This window comes from Ascaphus truei, unplaced genomic scaffold (assembly GCF_040206685.1).
Source record: "Ascaphus truei isolate aAscTru1 unplaced genomic scaffold, aAscTru1.hap1 HAP1_SCAFFOLD_478, whole genome shotgun sequence".
Lineage (NCBI taxonomy): Eukaryota > Metazoa > Chordata > Amphibia > Anura > Ascaphidae > Ascaphus > Ascaphus truei.
The window spans coordinates 161122-187027 of NW_027456809.1; the positions used below are offsets into that span (position 1 = coordinate 161122).

General features: G+C 40.0%; 1 protein-coding gene across 1 annotated transcript in view; it reads right to left on the bottom strand.

The window, feature by feature from the left end:
* Positions 1–25906, bottom strand: part of LOC142484949 (atrial natriuretic peptide receptor 2-like) — a 203079-nt gene that overhangs the window by 106527 nt on the left and 70646 nt on the right. Inside the window, exon 9 of the mRNA XM_075584203.1 lies at positions 539–707. Coding sequence (XP_075440318.1) covers positions 539–707 — 169 coding nt within the window. The remainder of the gene's footprint in view (positions 1–538; positions 708–25906) is intronic.

Genomic DNA, 25906 nt, shown 5'->3' on the forward strand with positions numbered 1-25906 from the left:
ACACGCGTGATGTCACAATACTAATAGGCGTGCGCCAGCCGCCCGTTACCATCGAGCAAAAAAACAATGCCGGGTCTCACCGTACATGCGCAGTGGCCCGACCCATGTGTGTCCCCCTGTCCCACTTCCTGTCCCACTCCCTGTCCGACTCCCTGTCCCACCCCCTGTCCCACTCCGTGTCTCCCGTCCCACTCGCTGTCCCACTCCCTGTCCCACTCCCTGTCCCACTCCCTGTCCCACTCCGTGTCCCCCCGTCCCACTCCGTGTCTCCCCTGTCCCACTCCCTGTCCCACTCCCTGTCCCACTCCGTGTCCCCCCGTCCCACTCCGTGTCCCCCCGTCCCACTCCGTGTCCCCCCGTCCCACTCCCTGTCCCACTCCGTGTCCCCCCGTCCCACTCCCTGTCCCACTCCCTGTCCCACTCCATGTCTCCCCTGTCCCACTGCCTGTCCCACTGTGTCCCCCCTGTCCCACTGCCTGTCCCACTAAGTGTCCCCCCCGTCCCACTCCGTGTCCCCCCTCCTTCCTGGGTTCCTCACTTGTTGAACTTGCAGATGTAGATCTTGATCTGGCTGAAGTCCGGCCGGTCCAGGGGGTCCTCAGCCCAGCATCTGTCCATCAGGACCCCGAGCTCCTCACTGTGACAGCTTGTGTCCACCGTGGGACGGAAGTACGGACGCTGACCGTTCCGCACTTTCTGCACGATCTCTGGGAAGGGAGGCGGGTCAAATTATACATACTAACACGGAACAGGTCATATTATACATACTAACACGGCACAGGTCATATTATACATACTAACACGGCACAGGTCATATCATACATACTAACACGGCACAGGTCATATTATACATACTAACACGGCACAGGTCATATTATACATACTAACACGGCACAGGTCATATTATACATACTAAGCTGGCACAGGTCATATTATACATACTAACACGGCACAGGTCATATTATACATACTAACACGGCACAGGTCATATTATACATAGTAACACGGCACAGGTCATATTATACATACTAAGCTGGCACAGGTCATATTATACATACTAACACGGCACAGGTCATATTATACATACTAACACGGCACAGGCCATATTATACATACTAACACGGCACAGGCCATATTATACATAGTAACATGGCACAGGTCATATTATACATACTATGTATAATATGACCTGTGCCGTGTTAGTATGTATAATATGACCTGTGCCGTGTTACTATGTGTAATATGACCTGTGCCGTGTTAGTATGTATAATATGACCTGTGCCGTGTTAGTATGTATAATATGACCTGTGCCATGTTAGTATGTATAATATGACCTGTGCCATGTTACTATGTATAATATGGCCTGTGCCGTGTTAGTATGTATAATATGACCTGTGCCGTGTTAGTATGTATAATATGGCCTGTGCCGTGTTACTATGTATAATATGACCTGTGCCGTGTTACTATGTATAATATGACCTGTGCCGTGTTAGTATGTATAATATGACCTGTGCCGTGTTAGTATGTATATGGCCTGTGCCGTGTTAGTATGTATAATATGACCTGTGCCAGCTTAGTATATATATGACCTGTGCCATGTTAGTATGTATAATATGACCTGTGCCATGTTAGTATGTATAATATGACCTGTGCCGTGTTAGTATGTATATGGCCTGTGCCGTGTTAGTATGTATAATATGACCTGTGCCGTGTTAGTATGTATAATATGGCCTGTGCCGTGTTACTATGTATAATATGACCTGTGCCGTGTTACTATGTATAATATGACCTGTGCCGTGTTACTATGTATAATATGACCTGTGCCGTGTTACTATGTATAATATGACCTGTGCCGTGTTAGTATGTATAATATGACCTGTGCCGTGTTAGTATGTATATGGCCTGTGCCGTGTTAGTATGTATAATATGACCTGTGCCAGCTTAGTATATATATATATGACCTGTGCCATGTTAGTATGTATAATATGACCTGTGCCATGTTAGTATGTATAATATGACCTGTGCCGTGTTAGTATGTATATGGCCTGTGCCGTGTTAGTATGTATAATATGACCTGTGCCGTGTTAGTATGTATAATATGACCTGTGCCGTGTTACTATGTATAATATGACCTGTGCCGTGTTAGTATGTATAATATGACCTGTGCCATGTTAGTATGTATAATATGACCTGTGCCATGTTAGTATGTATAATATGACCTATGCCGTGTTACTATGTATAATATGACCTGTGCCATGTTAGTATGTATAATATGACCTGTGCCATGTTAGTATGTATAATATGACCTGTGCCGTGTTACTAACATGGCACAGGTCATATTATACATACTAACATGGCACAGGTCATATTATACATACTAACACGGCACAGGTCATATTATACATAGTAACACGGCATAGGTCATATTATACATACTAACACGGCACAGGTCATATTATACATACTAACACGGCACAGGCCATATTATACATACTAACACGGCACAGGTCATATTATACATACTAACATGGCACAGGTCATATTATACATACTAACATGGCACAGGTCATATACATACTAAGCTGGCACAGGTCATATTATACATACTAACACGGCACAAGCCATATACATACTAACACGGCACAGGTCATATTATACATACTAACACGGCACAGGTCATATTATACATACTAACATGGTATTGGTCATATTATACATACTAACATGGCACAGGTCATATTATACATACTAACACGGCACAGGCCATATTATACATAGTAACATGGCACAGGTCATATTATACATACTAACATGGCACAGGTCATATTATACATACTAACATGGCACAGGTCATATTATACATACTAACATGGCACAGGTCATATTATACATACTAACATGGCACAGGTCATATTATACATACTAACACGGCACAGGTCATATTATACATACTAACACGGCACAGGTCATATTATACATACTAACAAGGCACAGGTCATATTATACATACTAACATGGCACAGGTCATATTATACATACTAACACGGCACAGGTCATATTATACATAGTAACACGGCACAGGTCATATTATACATACTAACACGGCACAGGTCATATTATACATACTAACACGGCACAGGCCATATTATACATACTAACACGGCACAGGTCATATTATACATACTAACATGGCACAGGTCATATTATACATACTAACATGGCACAGGTCATATATATACTAAGCTGGCACAGGTCATATTATACATACTAACACGGCACAGGCCATATACATACTAACACGGCACAGGTCATATTATACATACTAACATGGCACAGGTCATATTATACATACTAACACGGCACAGGTCATATTATACATACTAACATGGCACAGGTCATATTATACATACTAACATGGCACAGGTCATATATATACTAAGCTGGCACAGGTCATATTATACATACTAACACGGCACAGGCCATATACATACTAACACGGCACAGGTCATATTATACATACTAACATGGCACAGGTCATATTATACATACTAACACGGCACAGGTCATATTATACATAGTAACACGGCACAGGTCATATTATACATAGTAACACGGCACAGGTCATATTATACATAGTAACACGGCACAGGCCATATTATACATACTAACACGGCACAGGTCATATTATACATACTAACACGGCACATGTCATATTATACATACTAACATGGCACAGGTCATATTATACATACTAACACGGCACAGGTCATATTATACATACTAACACGGCACAGGTCATATTATACATACTAACACGGCACAGGTCATATTATACATACTAACACGGCACAGGTCATATTATACATACTAACACGGCACAGGTCATATTATACACACTAACACGGCACAGGTCATATTATACACACTAACACGGCACAGGTCATATTATACATACTAACACGGCACAGGTCATATTATACATACTAACACGGCACAGGTCATATTATACATACTAACACGGCACAGGTCATATTATACATACTAACACGGCACAGGTCATATTATACATACTAACACGGCACAGGTCATATTATACATACTAACACGGCACAGGTCATATTATACATACTAACATGGTATTGGTCATATTATACATACTAACATGGCACTGGTCATATTATACATACTAACACGGCACAGGCCATATACATACTAACACGGCACAGGTCATATTATACATACTAACATGGCACAGGTCATATTATACATACTAACATGGCACAGGTCATATTATACATACTAAGCTGGCACAGGTCATATTATACATACTAACATGGCACATGCCATATACATACTAACACGGCACAGGTCATATTATACATACTAACACGGCACAGGTCATATTATACATACTAACTCGGCACAGGCCATATACATACTAACACGGCACAGGTCATATTATACATACTAACACGGCACAGGCCATATTATACATACTAACACGGCACAGGTCATATTATACATACTAACATGGCACAGGTCATATTGTACATACTAACACGGCACAGGTCATATTATACATACTAACACGGCACAGGCCATATACATACTAACACGGCACAGGTCATATTATACATACTAACATGGCACAGGTCATATTATACATACTAACATGGCACAGGTCATATTATACATACTAACATGGCACAGGTCATATTATACATACTAACACGGCACAGGTCATATTATACATACTAACACGGCACAGGCCATATACATACTAACACGGCACAGGTCATATTATACATACTAACACGGCACAGGCCATATACATACTAACACGGCACAGGTCATATTATACATACTAACATGGCACAGGTCATATTATACATACTAACACGGCACAGGCCATATACATACTAACACGGCACAGGTCATATTATACATACTAACATGCCACAGGTCATATTATACATACTAACACGGCACAGGTCATATTATACATACTAACATGGCACTGGTCATATTATACATACTAACACGGCACAGGCCATATACATACTAACACGGCACAGGTCATATTATACATACTAACATGGCACAGGTCATATTATACATACTAACATGGCACAGGTCATATTATACATACTAAGCTGGCACAGGTCATATTATACATACTAACACGGCAAAGGCCATATACATACTAACACGGCACAGGTCATATTATACATACTAACATGACACAGGTCATATTATACATACTAACACGGCACAGGTCATATTATACATACTAACATGCCACAGGTCATATTATACATACTAACACGGCACAGGTCATATTATACATACTAACACGGCACAGGTCATATTATACATACTAACATGCCACAGGTCATATTATACATACTAACACGGCACAGGTCATATTATACATACTAACATGGCACTGGTCATATTATACATACTAACACGGCACAGGCCATATACATACTAACACGGCACAGGTCATATTATACATACTAACATGGCACAGGTCATATTATACATACTAACATGGCACAGGTCATATTATACATACTAAGCTGGCACAGGTCATATTATACATACTAACACGGCAAAGGCCATATACATACTAACACGGCACAGGTCATATTATACATACTAACACGGCACAGGTCATATTATACATACTAACACGACACAGGTCATATTATACATACTAACACGACACAGGTCATATTATACATACTAACATGGCACAGGTCATATTATACATAGTAACACGGCACATGCCATATACATACTAACACGGCACAGGTCATATTATACATACTAACATGGCACAGGTCATATTATACATACTAACACGGCACAGGTCATATTATACATACTAACACGGCACAGGTCATATTATACATACTAACACGGCACATGCCATATACATACTAACACGGCACAGGTCATATTATACATACTAACATGGCACAGGTCATATTATACATACTAACATGGCACAGGTCATATTATACATACTAACACGGCACAGGTCATATTATACATACTAACTAACTGTGCTGTGTGTTATTATTATTATTATATCACATGGCACAGTGTTATACTGTATGATAGCACATGGCACAGTGTTATACTGTATGATAGCACATGGCACAGTGTTATACTGTATGATAGCACATGGCACAGTGTTATACTGTTATGATAGCACATGGCACAGCGTTATACTGTTATGATAGCACATGGCACAGTGTTATACTGTATGATAGCACATGGCACAGTGTTATACTGTATGATAGCACTTGGCACAGTGTTATACTGTATGATAGCACATGGCACAGTGTTATACTGTATGATAGCACATGGCACAGTGTTATACTGTATGATAGCACATGGCACAGCGTTATACTGTATGATAGCACATGGCACAGTGTTATACTGTATGATAGCACATGGCACAGTGTTATACTGTATGATAGCACATGGCACAGTGTTATACTGTATGATAGCACATGGCACAGTGTTATACTGTATGATATCACATGGCACAGTGTTATACTGTTATGATAGCACATGGCACAGTGTTATACTGTATGATAGCACATGGCACAGTGTTATACTGTTATGATAGCACATGGCACAGTGTTATACAGTTATGATAGCACATGGCACAGCGTTATACTGTATGATAGCACATGGCACAGTGTTATACTGTATGATAGCACATGGCACAGTGTTATACTGTATGATAGCACATGGCACAGCGTTATACTGTATGATAGCACATGGCACAGTGTTATACTGTATGATAGCACATGGCACAGTGTTATACTGTTATGATAGCACATGGCACAGTGTTATACTGTATGATAGCACATGGCACAGTGTTATACTGTTATGATAGCACATGGCACAGTGTTATACAGTTATGATAGCACATGGCACAGCGTTATACTGTATGATAGCACATGGCACAGTGTTATACTGTATGATAGCACATGGCACAGTGTTATACTGTATGATAGCACATGGCACAGCGTTATACTGTATGATAGCACATGGCACAGCGTTATACTGTATGATAGCACATGGCACAGCGTTATACTGTATGATAGCACATGGCACAGCGTTATACTGTATGATAGCACATGGCACAGCGTTATACTGTATGATAGCACATGGCACAGTGTTATACTGTATGATAGCACATGGCACAGTGTTATACTGTATGATAGCACATGGCACAGTGTTATACTGTTATGATAGCACATGGCACAGTGTTATACTGTATGATAGCACATGGCACAGTGTTCTACTGTATGATAGCACTTGGCACAGTGTTATACTGTATGATAGCACATGGCACAGCGTTATACTGTATGATAGCACATGGCACAGTGTTATACTGTATGATAGCACATGGCACAGTGTTATACTGTATGATAGCACATGGCACAGTGTTATACTGTTTGATAGCACATGGCACAGTGTTATACTGTATGATAGCACATGGCACAGTGTTATACTGTATGATAGCACATGGCACAGTGTTATACTGTATGATAGCACATGGCACAGTGTTATACTGTATGATAGCACATGGCACAGTGTTATACTGTATGATAGCACATGGCACAGTGTTATACTGTATGATAGCACATGGCACAGCGTTATACTGTATGATAGCACATGGCACAGTGTTATACTGTATGATAGCACATGGCACAGCGTTATACTGTATGATAGCACATGGCACAGTGTTATACTGTATGATAGCACATGGCACAGTGTTATACTGTATGATAGCACATGGCACAGTGTTATACTGTATGATAGCACATGGCACAGTGTTATACTGTATGATATCACATGGCACAGTGTTATACTGTTACGATAGCACATGGCACAGTGTTATACTGTATGATAGCACATGGCACAGTGTTATACTGTTATGATAGCACATGGCACAGTGTTATACAGTTATGATAGCACATGGCACAGCGTTATACTGTATGATAGCACATGGCACAGTGTTATACTGTATGATAGCACATGGCACAGTGTTATACTGTTATGATAGCACATGGCACAGTGTTATACTGTATGATATCACATGGCACAGTGTTATACTGTTATGATAGCACATGGCACAGTGTTATACAGTATGATAGCACATGGCACAGTGTTATACTGTTATGATAGCACATGGCACAGTGTTATACAGTTATGATAGCACATGGCACAGCGTTATACTGTATGATAGCACATGGCACAGTGTTATACTGTATGATAGCACATGGCACAGTGTTATACTGTATGATAGCACATGGCACAGCGTTATACTGTATGATAGCACATGGCACAGCGTTATACTGTATGATAGCACATGGCACAGCGTTATACTGTATGATAGCACATGGCACAGCGTTATACTGTATGATAGCACATGGCACAGCGTTATACTGTATGATAGCACATGGCACAGTGTTATACTGTATGATAGCACATGGCACAGTGTTATACTGTATGATAGCACATGGCACAGTGTTATACTGTTATGATAGCACATGGCACAGTGTTATACTGTATGATAGCACATGGCACAGTGTTATACTGTATGATAGCACTTGGCACAGTGTTATACTGTATGATAGCACATGGCACAGCGTTATACTGTATGATAGCACATGGCACAGTGTTATACTGTATGATAGCACATGGCACAGTGTTATACTGTATGATAGCACATGGCACAGTGTTATACTGTTTGATAGCACATGGCACAGTGTTATACTGTATGATAGCACATGGCACAGTGTTATACTGTATGATAGCACATGGCACAGTGTTATACTGTTATGATAGCACATGGTACAGCGTTATACTGTATGATAGCACATGGCACAGTGTTATACTGTATGACAGCACATGGCACAGTGTTATACTGTATGATAGCACATGGCACAGTGTTATACTGTATGATAGCACATGGCACAGTGTTATACTGTATGATAGCACATGGCACAGTGTTATACTGTATGATAGCACATGGCACAGTGTTATACTGTATGATAGCACATGGCACAGTGTTATACTGTATGATAGCACATGGCACAGTGTTATACTGTATGATAGCACATGGCACAGCGTTATACAGTTATGATAGCACATGGCACAGTGTTATACTGTATGATAGCACATGGCACAGTGTTATACTGTATGATAGCACATGGCACAGTGTTATACTGTATGATAGCACATGGCACAGTGTTATACTGTATGATAGCACATGGCACAGTGTTATACTGTATGATAGCACATGGCACAGTGTTATACTGTATGATAGCACATGGCACAGTGTTATACTGTATGATAGCACATGGCACAGTGTTATACTGTATGATAGCACATGGCACAGCGTTATACTGTACGATAGCACATGGCACAGTGTTATACTGTACGATAGCACATGGCACAGTGTTATACTGTATGATAGCACATGGCACAGTGTTATACTGTATGATAGCACATGGCACAGTGTTATACTGTATGATAGCACATGGCACAGTGTTATACTGTATGATAGCACATGGCACAGCGTTATAATATATAATATGACCTATACATAGTAACACGGCACAGGCCATATTATACATACTAACACGGCACAGGTCATATTATACATACTAACACGGCACAGGCCATATACATACTAACACGGCACAGGTCATATTATACATACTAACATGGCACAGGTCATATTATACATACTAACATGGCACAGGTCATATATATACTAAGCTGGCACAGGTCATATTATACATACTAACACGGCACAGGCCATATACATACTAACACGGCACAGGTCATATTATACATACTAACACGGCACAAGTCATATTATACATACTAACACGGCACAGGTCATATTATACATACTAACACGGCACAGGTCATATTATACACACTAACACGGCACAGGTCATATTATACACACTAACACGGCACAGGTCATATTATACATACTAACACGGCACAGGTCATATTATACATACTAACACGGCACAGGTCATATTATACATACTAACACGGCACAGGTCATATTATACATACTAACACGGCACAGGTCATATTATACATACTAACACGGCACAGGTCATATTATACATACTAACACGGCACAGGTCATATTATACATACTAACACGGCACAGGTCATATTATACATACTAACATGGTATTGGTCATATTATACATACTAACATGGCACTGGTCATATTATACATACTAACACGGCACAGGCCATATACATACTAACACGGCACAGGTCATATTATACATACTAACATGGCACAGGTCATATTATACATACTAACATGGCACAGGTCATATTATACATACTAAGCTGGCACAGGTCATATTATACATACTAACATGGCACATGCCATATACATACTAACACGGCACAGGTCATATTATACATACTAACTCGGCACAGGCCATATACATACTAACACGGCACAGGTCATATTATACATACTAACACGGCACAGGCCATATTATACATACTAACACGGCACAGGTCATATTATACATACTAACATGGCACAGGTCATATTATACATACTAACACGGCACAGGTCATATTATACATACTAACACGGCACAGGCCATATACATACTAACACGGCACAGGTCATATTATACATACTAACATGGCACAGGTCATATTATACATACTAACATGGCACAGGTCATATTATACATACTAACATGGCACAGGTCATATTATACATACTAACACGGCACAGGTCATATTATACATACTAACACGGCACAGGCCATATACATACTAACACGGCACAGGTCATATTATACATACTAACACGGCACAGGCCATATACATACTAACACGGCACAGGTCATATTATACATACTAACATGGCACAGGTCATATTATACATACTAACACGGCACAGGCCATATACATACTAACACGGCACAGGTCATATTATACATACTAACATGCCACAGGTCATATTATACATACTAACACGGCACAGGTCATATTATACATACTAACATGGCACTGGTCATATTATACATACTAACACGGCACAGGCCATATACATACTAACACGGCACAGGTCATATTATACATACTAACATGGCACAGGTCATATTATACATACTAACATGGCACAGGTCATATTATACATACTAAGCTGGCACAGGTCATATTATACATACTAACACGGCAAAGGCCATATACATACTAACACGGCACAGGTCATATTATACATACTAACATGACACAGGTCATATTATACATACTAACACGGCACAGGTCATATTATACATACTAACATGCCACAGGTCATATTATACATACTAACACGGCACAGGTCATATTATACATACTAACACGGCACAGGTCATATTATACATACTAACATGCCACAGGTCATATTATACATACTAACACGGCACAGGTCATATTCTACATACTAACATGGCACTGGTCATATTATACATACTAACACGGCACAGGCCATATACATACTAACACGGCACAGGTCATATTATACATACTAACATGGCACAGGTCATATTATACATACTAACATGGCACAGGTCATATTATACATACTAAGCTGGCACAGGTCATATTATACATACTAACACGGCAAAGGCCATATACATACTAACACGGCACAGGTCATATTATACATACTAACATGACACAGGTCATATTATACATACTAACACGGCACAGGTCATATTATACATACTAACATGGCACAGGTCATATTATACATACTAACATGGCACAGGTCATATTATACATAGTAACACGGCACATGCCATATACATACTAACACGGCACAGGTCATATTATACATACTAACATGGCACAGGTCATATTATACATACTAACACGGCACAGGTCATATTATACATACTAACACGGCACAGGTCATATTATACATACTAACACGGCACATGCCATATACATACTAACACGGCACAGGTCATATTATACATACTAACATGGCACAGGTCATATTATACATACTAACATGGCACAGGTCATATTATACATACTAACACGGCACAGGTCATATTATACATACTAACTAACTGTGCTGTGTGTTATTATTATTATTATATCACATGGCACAGTGTTATACTGTATGATAGCACATGGCACAGTGTTATACTGTATGATAGCACATGGCACAGTGTTATACTGTTATGATAGCACATGGCACAGCGTTATACTGTTATGATAGCACATGGCACAGTGTTATACTGTATGATAGCACATGGCACAGTGTTATACTGTATGATAGCACTTGGCACAGTGTTATACTGTATGATAGCACATGGCACAGTGTTATACTGTATGATAGCACATGGCACAGTGTTATACTGTATGATAGCACATGGCAAAGCGTTATACTGTATGATAGCACATGGCACAGTGTTATACTGTATGATAGCACATGGCACAGTGTTATACTGTATGATAGCACATGGCACAGTGTTATACTGTATGATAGCACATGGCACAGTGTTATACTGTATGATATCACATGGCACAGTGTTATACTGTTATGATAGCACATGGCACAGTGTTATACTGTATGATAGCACATGGCAGTGTTATACTGTTATGATAGCACATGGCACAGTGTTATACAGTTATGATAGCACATGGCACAGCGTTATACTGTATGATAGCACATGGCACAGTGTTATACTGTATGATAGCACATGGCACAGTGTTATACTGTTATGATAGCACATGGCACAGTGTTATACTGTATGATATCACATGGCACAGTGTTATACTGTTATGATAGCACATGGCACAGTGTTATACTGTATGATAGCACATGGCACAGTGTTATACTGTTATGATAGCACATGGCACAGTGTTATACAGTTATGATAGCACATGGCACAGCGTTATACTGTATGATAGCACATGGCACAGCGTTATACTGTATGATAGCACATGGCACAGCGTTATACTGTATGATAGCACATGGCACAGCGTTATACTGTATGATAGCACATGGCACAGCGTTATACTGTATGATAGCACATGGCACAGTGTTATACTGTATGATAGCACATGGCACAGTGTTATACTGTATGATAGCACTTGGCACAGTGTTATACTGTATGATAGCACATGGCACAGCGTTATACTGTATGATAGCACATGGCACAGTGTTATACTGTATGATAGCACATGGCACAGTGTTATACTGTATGATAGCACATGGCACAGTGTTATACTGTTTGATAGCACATGGCACAGTGTTATACTGTATGATAGCACATGGCACAGTGTTATACTGTATGATAGCACATGGCACAGTGTTATACTGTATGATAGCACATGGCACAGTGTTATACTGTATGATAGCACATGGCACAGTGTTATACTGTATGATAGCACATGGCACAGCGTTATACTGTATGATAGCACATGGCACAGTGTTATACTGTATGATAGCACATGGCACAGCGTTATACTGTATGATAGCACATGGCACAGTGTTATACTGTATGATAGCACATGGCACAGTGTTATACTGTATGATAGCACTAGGCACAGTGTTATACTGTATGATAGCACATGGCACAGTGTTATACTGTATGATATCACATGGCACAGTGTTATACTGTTATGATAGCACATGGCACAGTGTTATACTGTATGATAGCACATGGCACAGTGTTATACTGTTATGATAGCACATGGCACAGTGTTATACTGTTATGATAGCACATGGCACAGTGTTATACAGTTATGATAGCACATGGCACAGCGTTATACTGTATGATAGCACATGGCACAGTGTTATACTGTATGATAGCACATGGCACAGTGTTATACTGTTATGATAGCACATGGCACAGTGTTATACTGTATGATATCACATGGCACAGTGTTATACTGTATGATAGCACATGGCACAGTGTTATACTGTATGATAGCACATGGCACAGTGTTATACTGTATGATAGCACATGGCACAACGTTATACTGTATGATAGCACATGGCACAGTGTTATACTGTATGATAGCACATGGCACAGTGTTATACTGTATGATAGCACATGGCACAGTGTTATACTGTATGATAGCACATGGCACAGCGTTATACTGTTATGATAGCACATGGCACAGTGTTATACTGTATGATAGCACATGGCACAGTGTTATACTGTATGATAGCACATGGCACAGCGTTATACTGTTATGATAGCACATGGCACAGTGTTATACTGTATGATAGCACATGGCACAGAGTTATACTGTTATGATAGCACATGGCACAGTGTTATACTGTATGATAGCACATGGCACAGTGTTATACTGTATGATAGCACATGGCACAGTGTTATATAGTTATGATAGCACATGGCACAGTGTTATACTGTATGATAGCACATGGCACAGTGTTATACTGTTATGATAGCACATGGCACAGCGTTATACTGTATGATAGCACATGGCACAGCGTTATATTGTATGATAGCACATGGCACAGTGTTATACTGTTATGATAGCACCTGGCACAGCGTTATATTGTTATGATAGCACATGGCACAGTGTTATACTGTATGATAGCACATGGCACAGTGTTATACTGTATGATAGCACATGGCACAGCGTTATATAGTTATGATAGCACATGGCACAGTGTTATACTGTATGATAGCACATGGCACAGTGTTATACTGTATGATAGCACATGGCACAGTGTTATACTGTATGATAGCACATGGCACAGTGTTATACTGTATGATAGCACATGGCACAGTGTTATACTGTATGATAGCACATGGCACAGTGTTATACTGTATGATAGCACTTGGCACAGTGTTATACTGTATGATAGCACATGGCACAGCGTTATACTGTATGATAGCACATGGCACAGTGTTATACTGTATGATAGCACATGGCACAGTGTTATACTGTATGATAGCACATGGCACAGCGTTATATAGTTATGATAGCACATGGCACAGTGTTATACTGTATGATAGCACATGGCACAGTGTTATACTGTATGATAGCACATGGCACAGTGTTATACTGTATGATAGCACATGGCACAGTGTTATACTGTATGATAGCACATGGCACAGTGTTATACTGTATGATAGCACATGGCACAGTGTTATAATGTATGATAGCACATGGCACAGTGTTATACTGTTATGATAGCACATGGCACAGTGTTATATAGTTATGATAGCACATGGCACAGTGTTATACTGTATGATAGCACATGGCACAGTGTTATACTGTATGATAGCACATGGCACAGTGTTATACTGTATGATAGCACATGGCACAGCGTTATACTGTATGATATCACATGGCACAGTGTTATACTGTATGATAGCACATTGCACAGTGTTATACTGTATGATAGCACATGGCACAGTGTTATACTGTATGATAGCACATGGCACAGTGTTATACTGTATGATAGCACATGGCACAGTGTTATACTGTATGATAGCACATGGCACAGTGTTATACTGTATGATAGCACATGGCACAGCGTTATACTGTATGATGGCACATGGCACAGCGTTATACTGTTTGATAGCACATGGCACAGTGTTACACTGTATGATAGCACATGGCACAGCGTTATACTGTTATGATAGCACATGGCACAGCGTTATATTGTTATGATAGCACATGGCACAGTGTTATACTGTATGATAGCACATGGCACAGTGTTATACTGTATGATAGCACATGGCACAGTGTTATACTGTATGATAGCACATGGCACAGTGTTATACTGTTATGATAGCACATGGCACAGTGTTATACTGTATGATAGCACATGGCACAGTGTTATACTGTATGATAGCACATGGCACAGCGTTATACTGTATGATAGCACATGGCACAGCGTTATACTGTATGATAGCACATGGCACAGCGTTATATTGTTATGATAGCACATGGCACAGCGTTATACTGTATGATAGCACATGGCACAGCGTTATACTGTTATGATAGCACATGGCACAGTGTTATATAGTTATGAAAGCACATGGCACAGTGTTATACTGTATGATAGCACATGGCACAGTGTTATACTGTATGATAGCACATGGCACAGTGTTATACTGTATGATAGCACATGGCACAGTGTTATACTGTTATGATAGCACATGGCACAGTGTTATATAGTTATGATAGCACATGGCACAGTGTTATACTGTATGATAGCACATGGCACAGTGTTATACTGTTATGATAGCACATGGCACAGTGTAATATAGTTATGATAGCACATGGCACAGTGTTATACTGTATGATAGCACGTGGCACAGTGTTATATAGTTATGATAGCACATGGCACAGTGTTATACTGTATGATAGCACATGGCACAGTGTTATACTGTTATGATAGCACATGGCACAGTGTTATACTGTATGATAGCACATGGCACAGTGTTATACTGTATGATAGCACTTGGCACAGTGTTATACTGTATGATAGCACATGGCACAGTGTTATACTGTATGATAGCATATGGCACAGTGTTATACTGTATGATAGCACATGGCACAGTGTTATACTGTATGATAGCACATGGCACAGTGTTATACTGTTATGATAGCACATGGCACAGTGTTATACTGTATGATAGCACATGGCACAGTGTTATACTGTATGATAGCACTTGGCACAGTGTTATACTGTATGATAGCACATGGCACAGCGTTATACTGTATGATAGCACATGGCACAGCGTTATACTGTATGATAGCACATGGCACAGTGTTATACTGTATGATAGCACATGGCACAGCGTTATACTGTATGATAGCACATGGCACAGTGTTATACTGTATGATAGCACATGGCACAGCGTTATACTGTATGATAGCACATGGCACAGCGTTATATTGTTATGATAGCACATGGCACAGCGTTATACTGTATGATAGCACATGGCACAGTGTTATACTGTTATGATAGCACATGGCACAGCGTTATACTGTATGCTAGCACATGGCACAGTGTTATACTGTATGATAGCACATGGCACAGTGTTATACTGTATGATAGCACATGGCACAGTGTTATACTGTATGATAGCACATGGCACAGCGTTATATTGTTATGATAGCACATGGCACAGCGTTATACTGTATGATAGCACATGGCACAGTGTTATACTGTATGATAGCACATGGCACAGTGTTATACTGTATGATAGCACATGGCACAGTGTTATACTGTATGATAGCACATGGCACAGTGTTATACTGTATGATAGCACATGGCACAGTGTTATACAGTTATGATAGCACATGGCACAGTGTTATACTGTATGATAGCACATGGCACAGTGTTATACTGTATGATAGCACATGGCACAGCGTTATATTGTTATGATAGCACATGGCACAGCGTTATACTGTATGATACACTGGCGACACACTTTATTCGAGCTCGGCTAGTCCCACGAATTCGGGTATACCCGGGTGTATTGAGGTTTGTGACTGTTTTCTGCCCGAGTGCATTGAGGTATTTTCCAGGCAGGGATTGAAGCATTTTATTCCCGCTGGCTGCAATACTGCACAGTATATATATATATATACTGCATTACAATTCATGAATTTATGCCATCTGGTAGACACGCGAAGCATTGCAGCCTATTAAATTCTAATCATTATCATTTAACAGATCAGCCGCCCGTCAGCCAGGCATGAACCCAGGCTGGGAAGGCAAACGCAACGGGGCTTGTCAGAGGTGAGGAGCGGCGCATTCCAGGTATCTGCCAGGTACATACTGGGTATTTGCTCGAATAAAGTGTGTCGGTGCAGTAGCACATGGCACAGTGTTATACTGTATGATAGCACATGGCACAGTGTTATACTGTTATGATAGCACATGGCACAGCGTTATATTGTTATGATAGCACATGGCACAGTGTTATACTGTATGATAGCACATGGCACAGTGTTATACTGTATGATAGCACATGGCACAGTGTTATACTGTATGATAGCACATGGCACAGTGTTATACTGTATGATAGCACATGGCACAGTGTTATACTGTATGATAGCACATGGCACAGTGTTATACTGTATGATAGCACATGGCACAGTGTTATACTGTATGATAGCACATGGCACAGTGTTATACTGTATGATAGCACATGGCACAGCGTTATACTGTATGATAGCACATGGCACAGCGTTATACTGTATGATAGCACATGGCACAGTGTTATACTGTATGATAGCACATGGCACAGTGTTATACTGTATGATAGCACATGGCACAGCGTTATACTGTTATGATAGCACATGGCACAGTGTTATATAGTTATGATAGCACATGGCACAGCGTTATACTGTATGATAGCACATGGCACAGTGTTATACTGTTATGATAGCACATGGCACAGTGTTATACTGTTATGATAGCACATGGCACAGTGTTATACTGTTATGATAGCACATGGCACAGTGTTATATAGTTATGATAGCACATGGCACAGTGTTATACTGTATGATAGCACATGGCACAATGTTATACTGTATGATAGCACATGGCACAGCGTTATACTGTATGATAGCACATGGCACAGCGTTATATAGTTATGATAGCACATGGCACAGTGTTATACTGTATGATAGCACATGGCACAATGTTATACTGTATGATAGCACATGGCACAGTGTTATACTGTATGATAGCACATGGCACAGCGTTATACTGTATGATAGCACATGGCACAGCGTTATACTGTATGATAGCACATGGCACAGTGTTATACTGTTATGATAGCACATGGCACAGCGTTATATTGTTATGATAGCACATGGCACAGCGTTATACTGTATGATAGCACATGGCACAGTGTTATACTGTTATGATAGCACATGGCACAGTGTTATACTGTATGATAGCACATGGCACAGTGTTATACTGTATGATAGCACATGGCACAGTGTTATACTGTATGATAGCACATGGCACAGTGTTATACTGTTATGATAGCACATGGCACAGCGTTATACTGTATGATAGCACATGGCACAGCGTTATACTGTATGATAGCACATGGCACAGCGTTATACTGTTATGATAGCACATGGCACAGTGTTATACTGTTATGATAGCACATGGCACAGTGTTATACTGTATGATAGCACATGGCACAGTGTTATACTGTATGATAGCACATGGCACAGTGTTATACTGTATGATAGCACATGGCACAATGTTATACAGTTATGATAGCACATGGCACAGTGTTATACTGTTATGATAGCACATGGCACAGTGTTATACTGTATGATAGCACATGGCACAGTGTTATACTGTATGATAGCACATGGCACAGTGTTATACTGTATGATAGCACATGGCACAGTGTTATACTGTATGATAGCACATGGCACAGTGTTATACTGTATGATAGCACATGGCACAGTGTTATACTGTATGATAGCACATGGCACAGTGTTATACTGTATGATAGCACATGGCACAGTGTTATACTGTATGATAGCACATGGCACAATGTTATACAGTTATGATAGCACATGGCACAGTGTTATACTGTTATGATAGCACATGGCACAGTGTTATACTGTATGATAGCACATGGCACAGTGTTATACTGTATGATAGCACATGGCACAGCGTTATACTGTATGATAGCACATGGCACAGTGTTATACTGTATGATAGCACATGGCACAGCGTTATACTGTATGATATCACATGGCACAGTGTTATACTGTATGATAGCACATGGCACAGTGTTATACTGTATGATAGCACATGGCACAGTGTTATACTGTATGATAGCACATGGCACAGTGTTATACTGTATGATAGCACATGGCACAGTGTTATACTGTATGATAGCACATGGCACAGTGTTATACTGTATGATAGCACATGGCACAATGTTATACTGTATGATAGCACATGGCACAGTGTTATATAGTTATGATAGCACATGGCACAGTGTTATACTGTATGATAGCACATGGCACAGTGTTATACTGTATGATATCACATGGCACAGTGTTATACTGTATGATAGCACATGGCACAGTGTTATACTGTATGATAGCACATGGCACAGTGTTATACTGTATGATAGCACATGGCACAGTGTTATACTGTATGATAGCACATGGCACAGTGTTATACTGTATGATAGCACATGGCACAGTGTTATACTGTATGATAGCACATGGCACAATGTTATACTGTATGATAGCACATGGCACAGTGTTATATAGTTATGATAGCACATGGCACAGCGTTATATTGTTATGATAGCACATGGCACAGTGTTATACTGTATGATAGCACATGGCACAGTGTTATACTGTATGATAGCACATGGCACAGTGTTATACTGTATGATAGCACATGGCACAGTGTTATACTGTATGATAGCACATGGCACAGTGTTATACTGTATGATAGCACATGGCACAGTGTTATACTGTATGATAGCACATGGCACAGTGTTATACTGTATGATAGCACATGGCACAGTGTTATACTGTATGATAGCACATGGCACAGCGTTATACTGTATGATAGCACATGGCACAGCGTTATACTGTATGATAGCACATGGCACAGTGTTATACTGTATGATAGCACATGGCACAGTGTTATACTGTATGATAGCACATGGCACAGCGTTATACTGTTATGATAGCACATGGCACAGTGTTATATAGTTATGATAGCACATGGCACAGCGTTATACTGTATGATAGCACATGGCACAGTGTTATACTGTTATGATAGCACATGGCACAGTGTTATACTGTTATGATAGCACATGGCACAGTGTTATACTGTTATGATAGCACATGGCACAGTGTTATATAGTTATGATAGCACATGGCACAGTGTTATACTGTATGATAGCACATGGCACAATGTTATACTGTATGATAGCACATGGCACAGCGTTATACTGTATGATAGCACATGGCACAGCGTTATATAGTTATGATAGCACATGGCACAGTGTTATACTGTATGATAGCACATGGCACAATGTTATACTGTATGATAGCACATGGCACAGTGTTATACTGTATGATAGCACATGGCACAGTGTTATACTGTATGATAGCACATGGCACAGCGTTATACTGTATGATAGCACATGGCACAGCGTTATACTGTATGATAGCACATGGCACAGTGTTATACTGTTATGATAGCACATGGCACAGCGTTATATTGTTATGATAGCACATGGCACAGCGTTATACTGTATGATAGCACATGGCACAGTGTTATACTGTTATGATAGCACATGGCACAGTGTTATACTGTATGATAGCACATGGCACAGTGTTATACTGTATGATAGCACATGGCACAGTGTTATACTGTATGATAGCACATGGCACAGTGTTATACTGTTATGATAGCACATGGCACAGCGTTATACTGTATGATAGCACATGGCACAGCGTTATACTGTATGATAGCACATGGCACAGCGTTATACTGTTATGATAGCACATGGCACAGTGTTATACTGTTATGATAGCACATGGCACAGTGTTATACTGTATGATAGCACATGGCACAGTGTTATACTGTATGATAGCACATGGCACAGTGTTATACTGTATGATAGCACATGGCACAATGTTATACAGTTATGATAGCACATGGCACAGTGTTATACTGTTATGATAGCACATGGCACAGTGTTATACTGTATGATAGCACATGGCACAGTGTTATACTGTATGATAGCACATGGCACAGTGTTATACTGTATGATAGCACATGGCACAGTGTTATACTGTATGATAGCACATGGCACAGTGTTATACTGTATGATAGCACATGGCACAGTGTTATACTGTATGATAGCACATGGCACAGTGTTATACTGTATGATAGCACATGGCACAATGTTATACAGTTATGATAGCACATGGCACAGTGTTATACTGTATGATAGCACATGGCACAGTGTTATACTGTATGATAGCACATGGCACAGTGTTATACTGTATGATAGCACATGGCACAATGTTATACAGTTATGATAGCACATGGCACAGTGTTATACTGTTATTATAGCACATGGCACAGTGTTATACTGTATGATAGCACATGGCACAGTGTTATACTGTATGATAGCACATGGCACAGCGTTATACTGTATGATAGCACATGGCACAGTGTTATACTGTATGATAGCACATGGCACAGCGTTATACTGTATGATAGCACATGGCACAGTGTTATACTGTATGATAGCACATGGCACAGTGTTATACTGTATGATAGCACATGGCACAGTGTTATACTGTATGATAGCACATGGCACAGTGTTATACTGTATGATAGCACATGGCACAGTGTTATACTGTATGATAGCACATGGCACAGTGTTATACTGTATGATAGCACATGGCACAATGTTATACTGTATGATAGCACATGGCACAGTGTTATATAGTTATGATAGCACATGGCACAGTGTTATACTGTATGATAGCACATGGCACAGTGTTATACTGTATGATAGCACATGGCACAGTGTTATACTGTATGATAGCACATGGCACAGTGTTATATAGTTATGATAGCACATGGCACAGTGTTATACTGTATAATAGCACATGGCACAATGTTATACTGTATGATAGCACATGGCACAGTGTTATACTGTATGATAGCACATGGCACAGTGTTATACTGTTATGAAAGCACATGGCACAGTGTTATACTGTTATGATAGCACATGGCACAGTGTTATACTGTTATGATAGCACATGGCACAGTGTTATATAGTTATGATAGCACATGGCACAGTGTTATACTGTATGATAGCACATGGCACAATGTTATACTGTATGATAGCACATGGCACAGTGTTATACTGTATGATAGCACATGGCACAGCGTTATATAGTTATGATAGCACATGGCACAGTGTTATACTGTATGATAGCACATGGCACAATGTTATACTGTATGATAGCACATGGCACAGTGTTATACTGTATGATAGCACATGGCACAGTGTTATATAGTTATGATAGCACATGGCACAGTGTTATACTGTATGATAGCACATGGCACAGTGTTATACTGTATGATAGCACATGGCACAGCGTTATATAGTTATGATAGCACATGGCACAGTGTTATACTGTATGATAGCACATGGCACAGTGTTATACTGTATGATAGCACATGGCACAGCGTTATACTGTTATGATAGCACATGGCACAGTGTTATATAGTTATGATAGCACATGGCACAGTGTTATACTGTATGATAGCACATGGCACAATGTTATACTGTATGATAGCACATGGCACAGTGTTATACTGTATGATAGCACATGGCACAGTGTTATACTGTATGATAGCACATGGCACAATGTTATACTGTATGATAGCACATGGCACAGTGTTATATAGTTATGATAGCACATGGCACAGTGTTATACTGTATGATAGCACATGGCACAGTGTTATACTGTATGATAGCACATGGCACAGTGTTATACTGTATGATAGCACATGGCACAATGTTATACTGTATGATAGCACATGGCACAGTGTTATATAGTTATGATAGCACATGGCACAGTGTTATACTGTATGATAGCACATGGCACAGTGTTATATAGTTATGATAGCACATGGCACAGTGTTATACTGTATGATAGCACATGGCACAGTGTTATATAGTTATGATAGCACATGGCACAGTGTTATACTGTATGATAGCACATGGCACAATGTTATACTGTATGATAGCACATGGCACAGTGTTATACTGTATGATAGCACATGGCACAGTGTTATATAGTTATGAAAGCACATGGCACAGTGTTATACTGTATGATAGCACATGGCACAATGTTATACTGTATGATAGCACATGGCACAGTGTTATACTGTATGATAGCACATGGCACAGCGTTATATAGTTATGATAGCACATGGCACAGTGTTATACTGTATGATAGCACATGGCACAATGTTATACTGTATGATAGCACATGGCACAGTGTTATACTGTATGATAGCACATGGCACAGTGTTATACTGTATGATAGCACATGGCACAGAGTTATACTGTATGATAGCACATGGCACAGTGTTATACTATATGATAGCACATGGCACAGTGTTATACTGTTATGATAGCACATGGCACAGTGTTATATAGTTATGATAGCACATGGCACAGTGTTATACTGTATGATAGCACATGGCACAATGTTATACTGTATGATAGCACATGGCACAGTGTTATACTGTATGATAGCACATGGCACAGCGTTATATAGTTGTGATAGCACATGGCACAGTGTTATACTGTATGATAGCACATGACACAATGTTATACTGTATGATAGCACATGGCACAGTGTTATACTGTATGATAGCACATGGCACAGTGTTATACTGTATGATAGCACATGGCACAGTGTTATACTGTATGATAGCACATGGCACAGTGTTATACTGTTATGATAGCACATGGCACAGTGTTATATAGTTATGATAGCACATGGCACAGTGTTATACTGTATGATAGCACATGGCACAGTGTTATACTGTATGATAGCACATGGCACAGCGTTATACTGTATGATAGCACATGGCACAGTGTTATACTGTATGATAGCACATGGCACAGCGTTATACTGTATGATAGCACATGGCACAGCGTTATACTGTATGATAGCACATGGCACAGTGTTATACTGTATGATAGCACATGGCACAGTGTTATACTGTATGATAGCACATGGCACAGTGTTATACTGTATGATAGCACATGGCACAGTGTTATACTGTATGATAGCACATGGCACAGTGTTATACTGTATGATAGCACATGGCACAGTGTTATACTGTTATGATAGCACATGGCACAGTGTTATACTGTATGATAGCACATGGCACAGTGTTATACTATATGATAGCACATGGCACAGTGTTATACTGTATGATAGCACATGGCACAGTGTTATACTGTATGATAGCACATGGCACAGCGTTATACTGTATGATAGCACATGGCACAGTGTTATACTGTATGATAGCACATGGCACAGTGTTATACTGTATGATAGCACATGGCACAGTGTTATACTGTATGATAGCACATGGCACAGTGTTATACAGTTATGATAGCACATGGCACTGTGTTATACTGTATGATAGCACATGGCACAGTGTTATACTGTATGATAGCACATGGCACAGCGTTATACTGTATGATAGCACATGGCACAGTGTTATACTGTATGATAGCACATGGCACAGTGTTATACTGTATGATAGCACATGGCACAGTGTTATACTGTATGATAGCACATGGCACAGTGTTATACTGTTATGATAGCACATGGCACAGTGTTATACTGTATGATAGCACATGGCACAGTGTTATACTATATGATAGCACATGGCACAGCGTTATACTGTTATGATAGCACATGGCACAGTGTTATACTGTATGATAGCACATGGCACAGCGTTATACTGTATGATAGCACATGGCACAGCGTTATACTGTATGATAGCACATGGCACAGTGTTATACTGTATGATAGCACATGGCACAGTGTTATACTGTATGATAGCACATGGCACAGTGTTATACTGTATGATAGCACATGGCACAGCGTTATACTGTATGATGGCACATGGCACAGCGTTATACTGTTTGATAGCACATGGCACAGCGTTATACTGTATGATAGCACATGGCACAGTGTTATACTGTATGATAGCACATGGCACAGTGTTATACTGTATGATAGCACATGGCACAGTGTT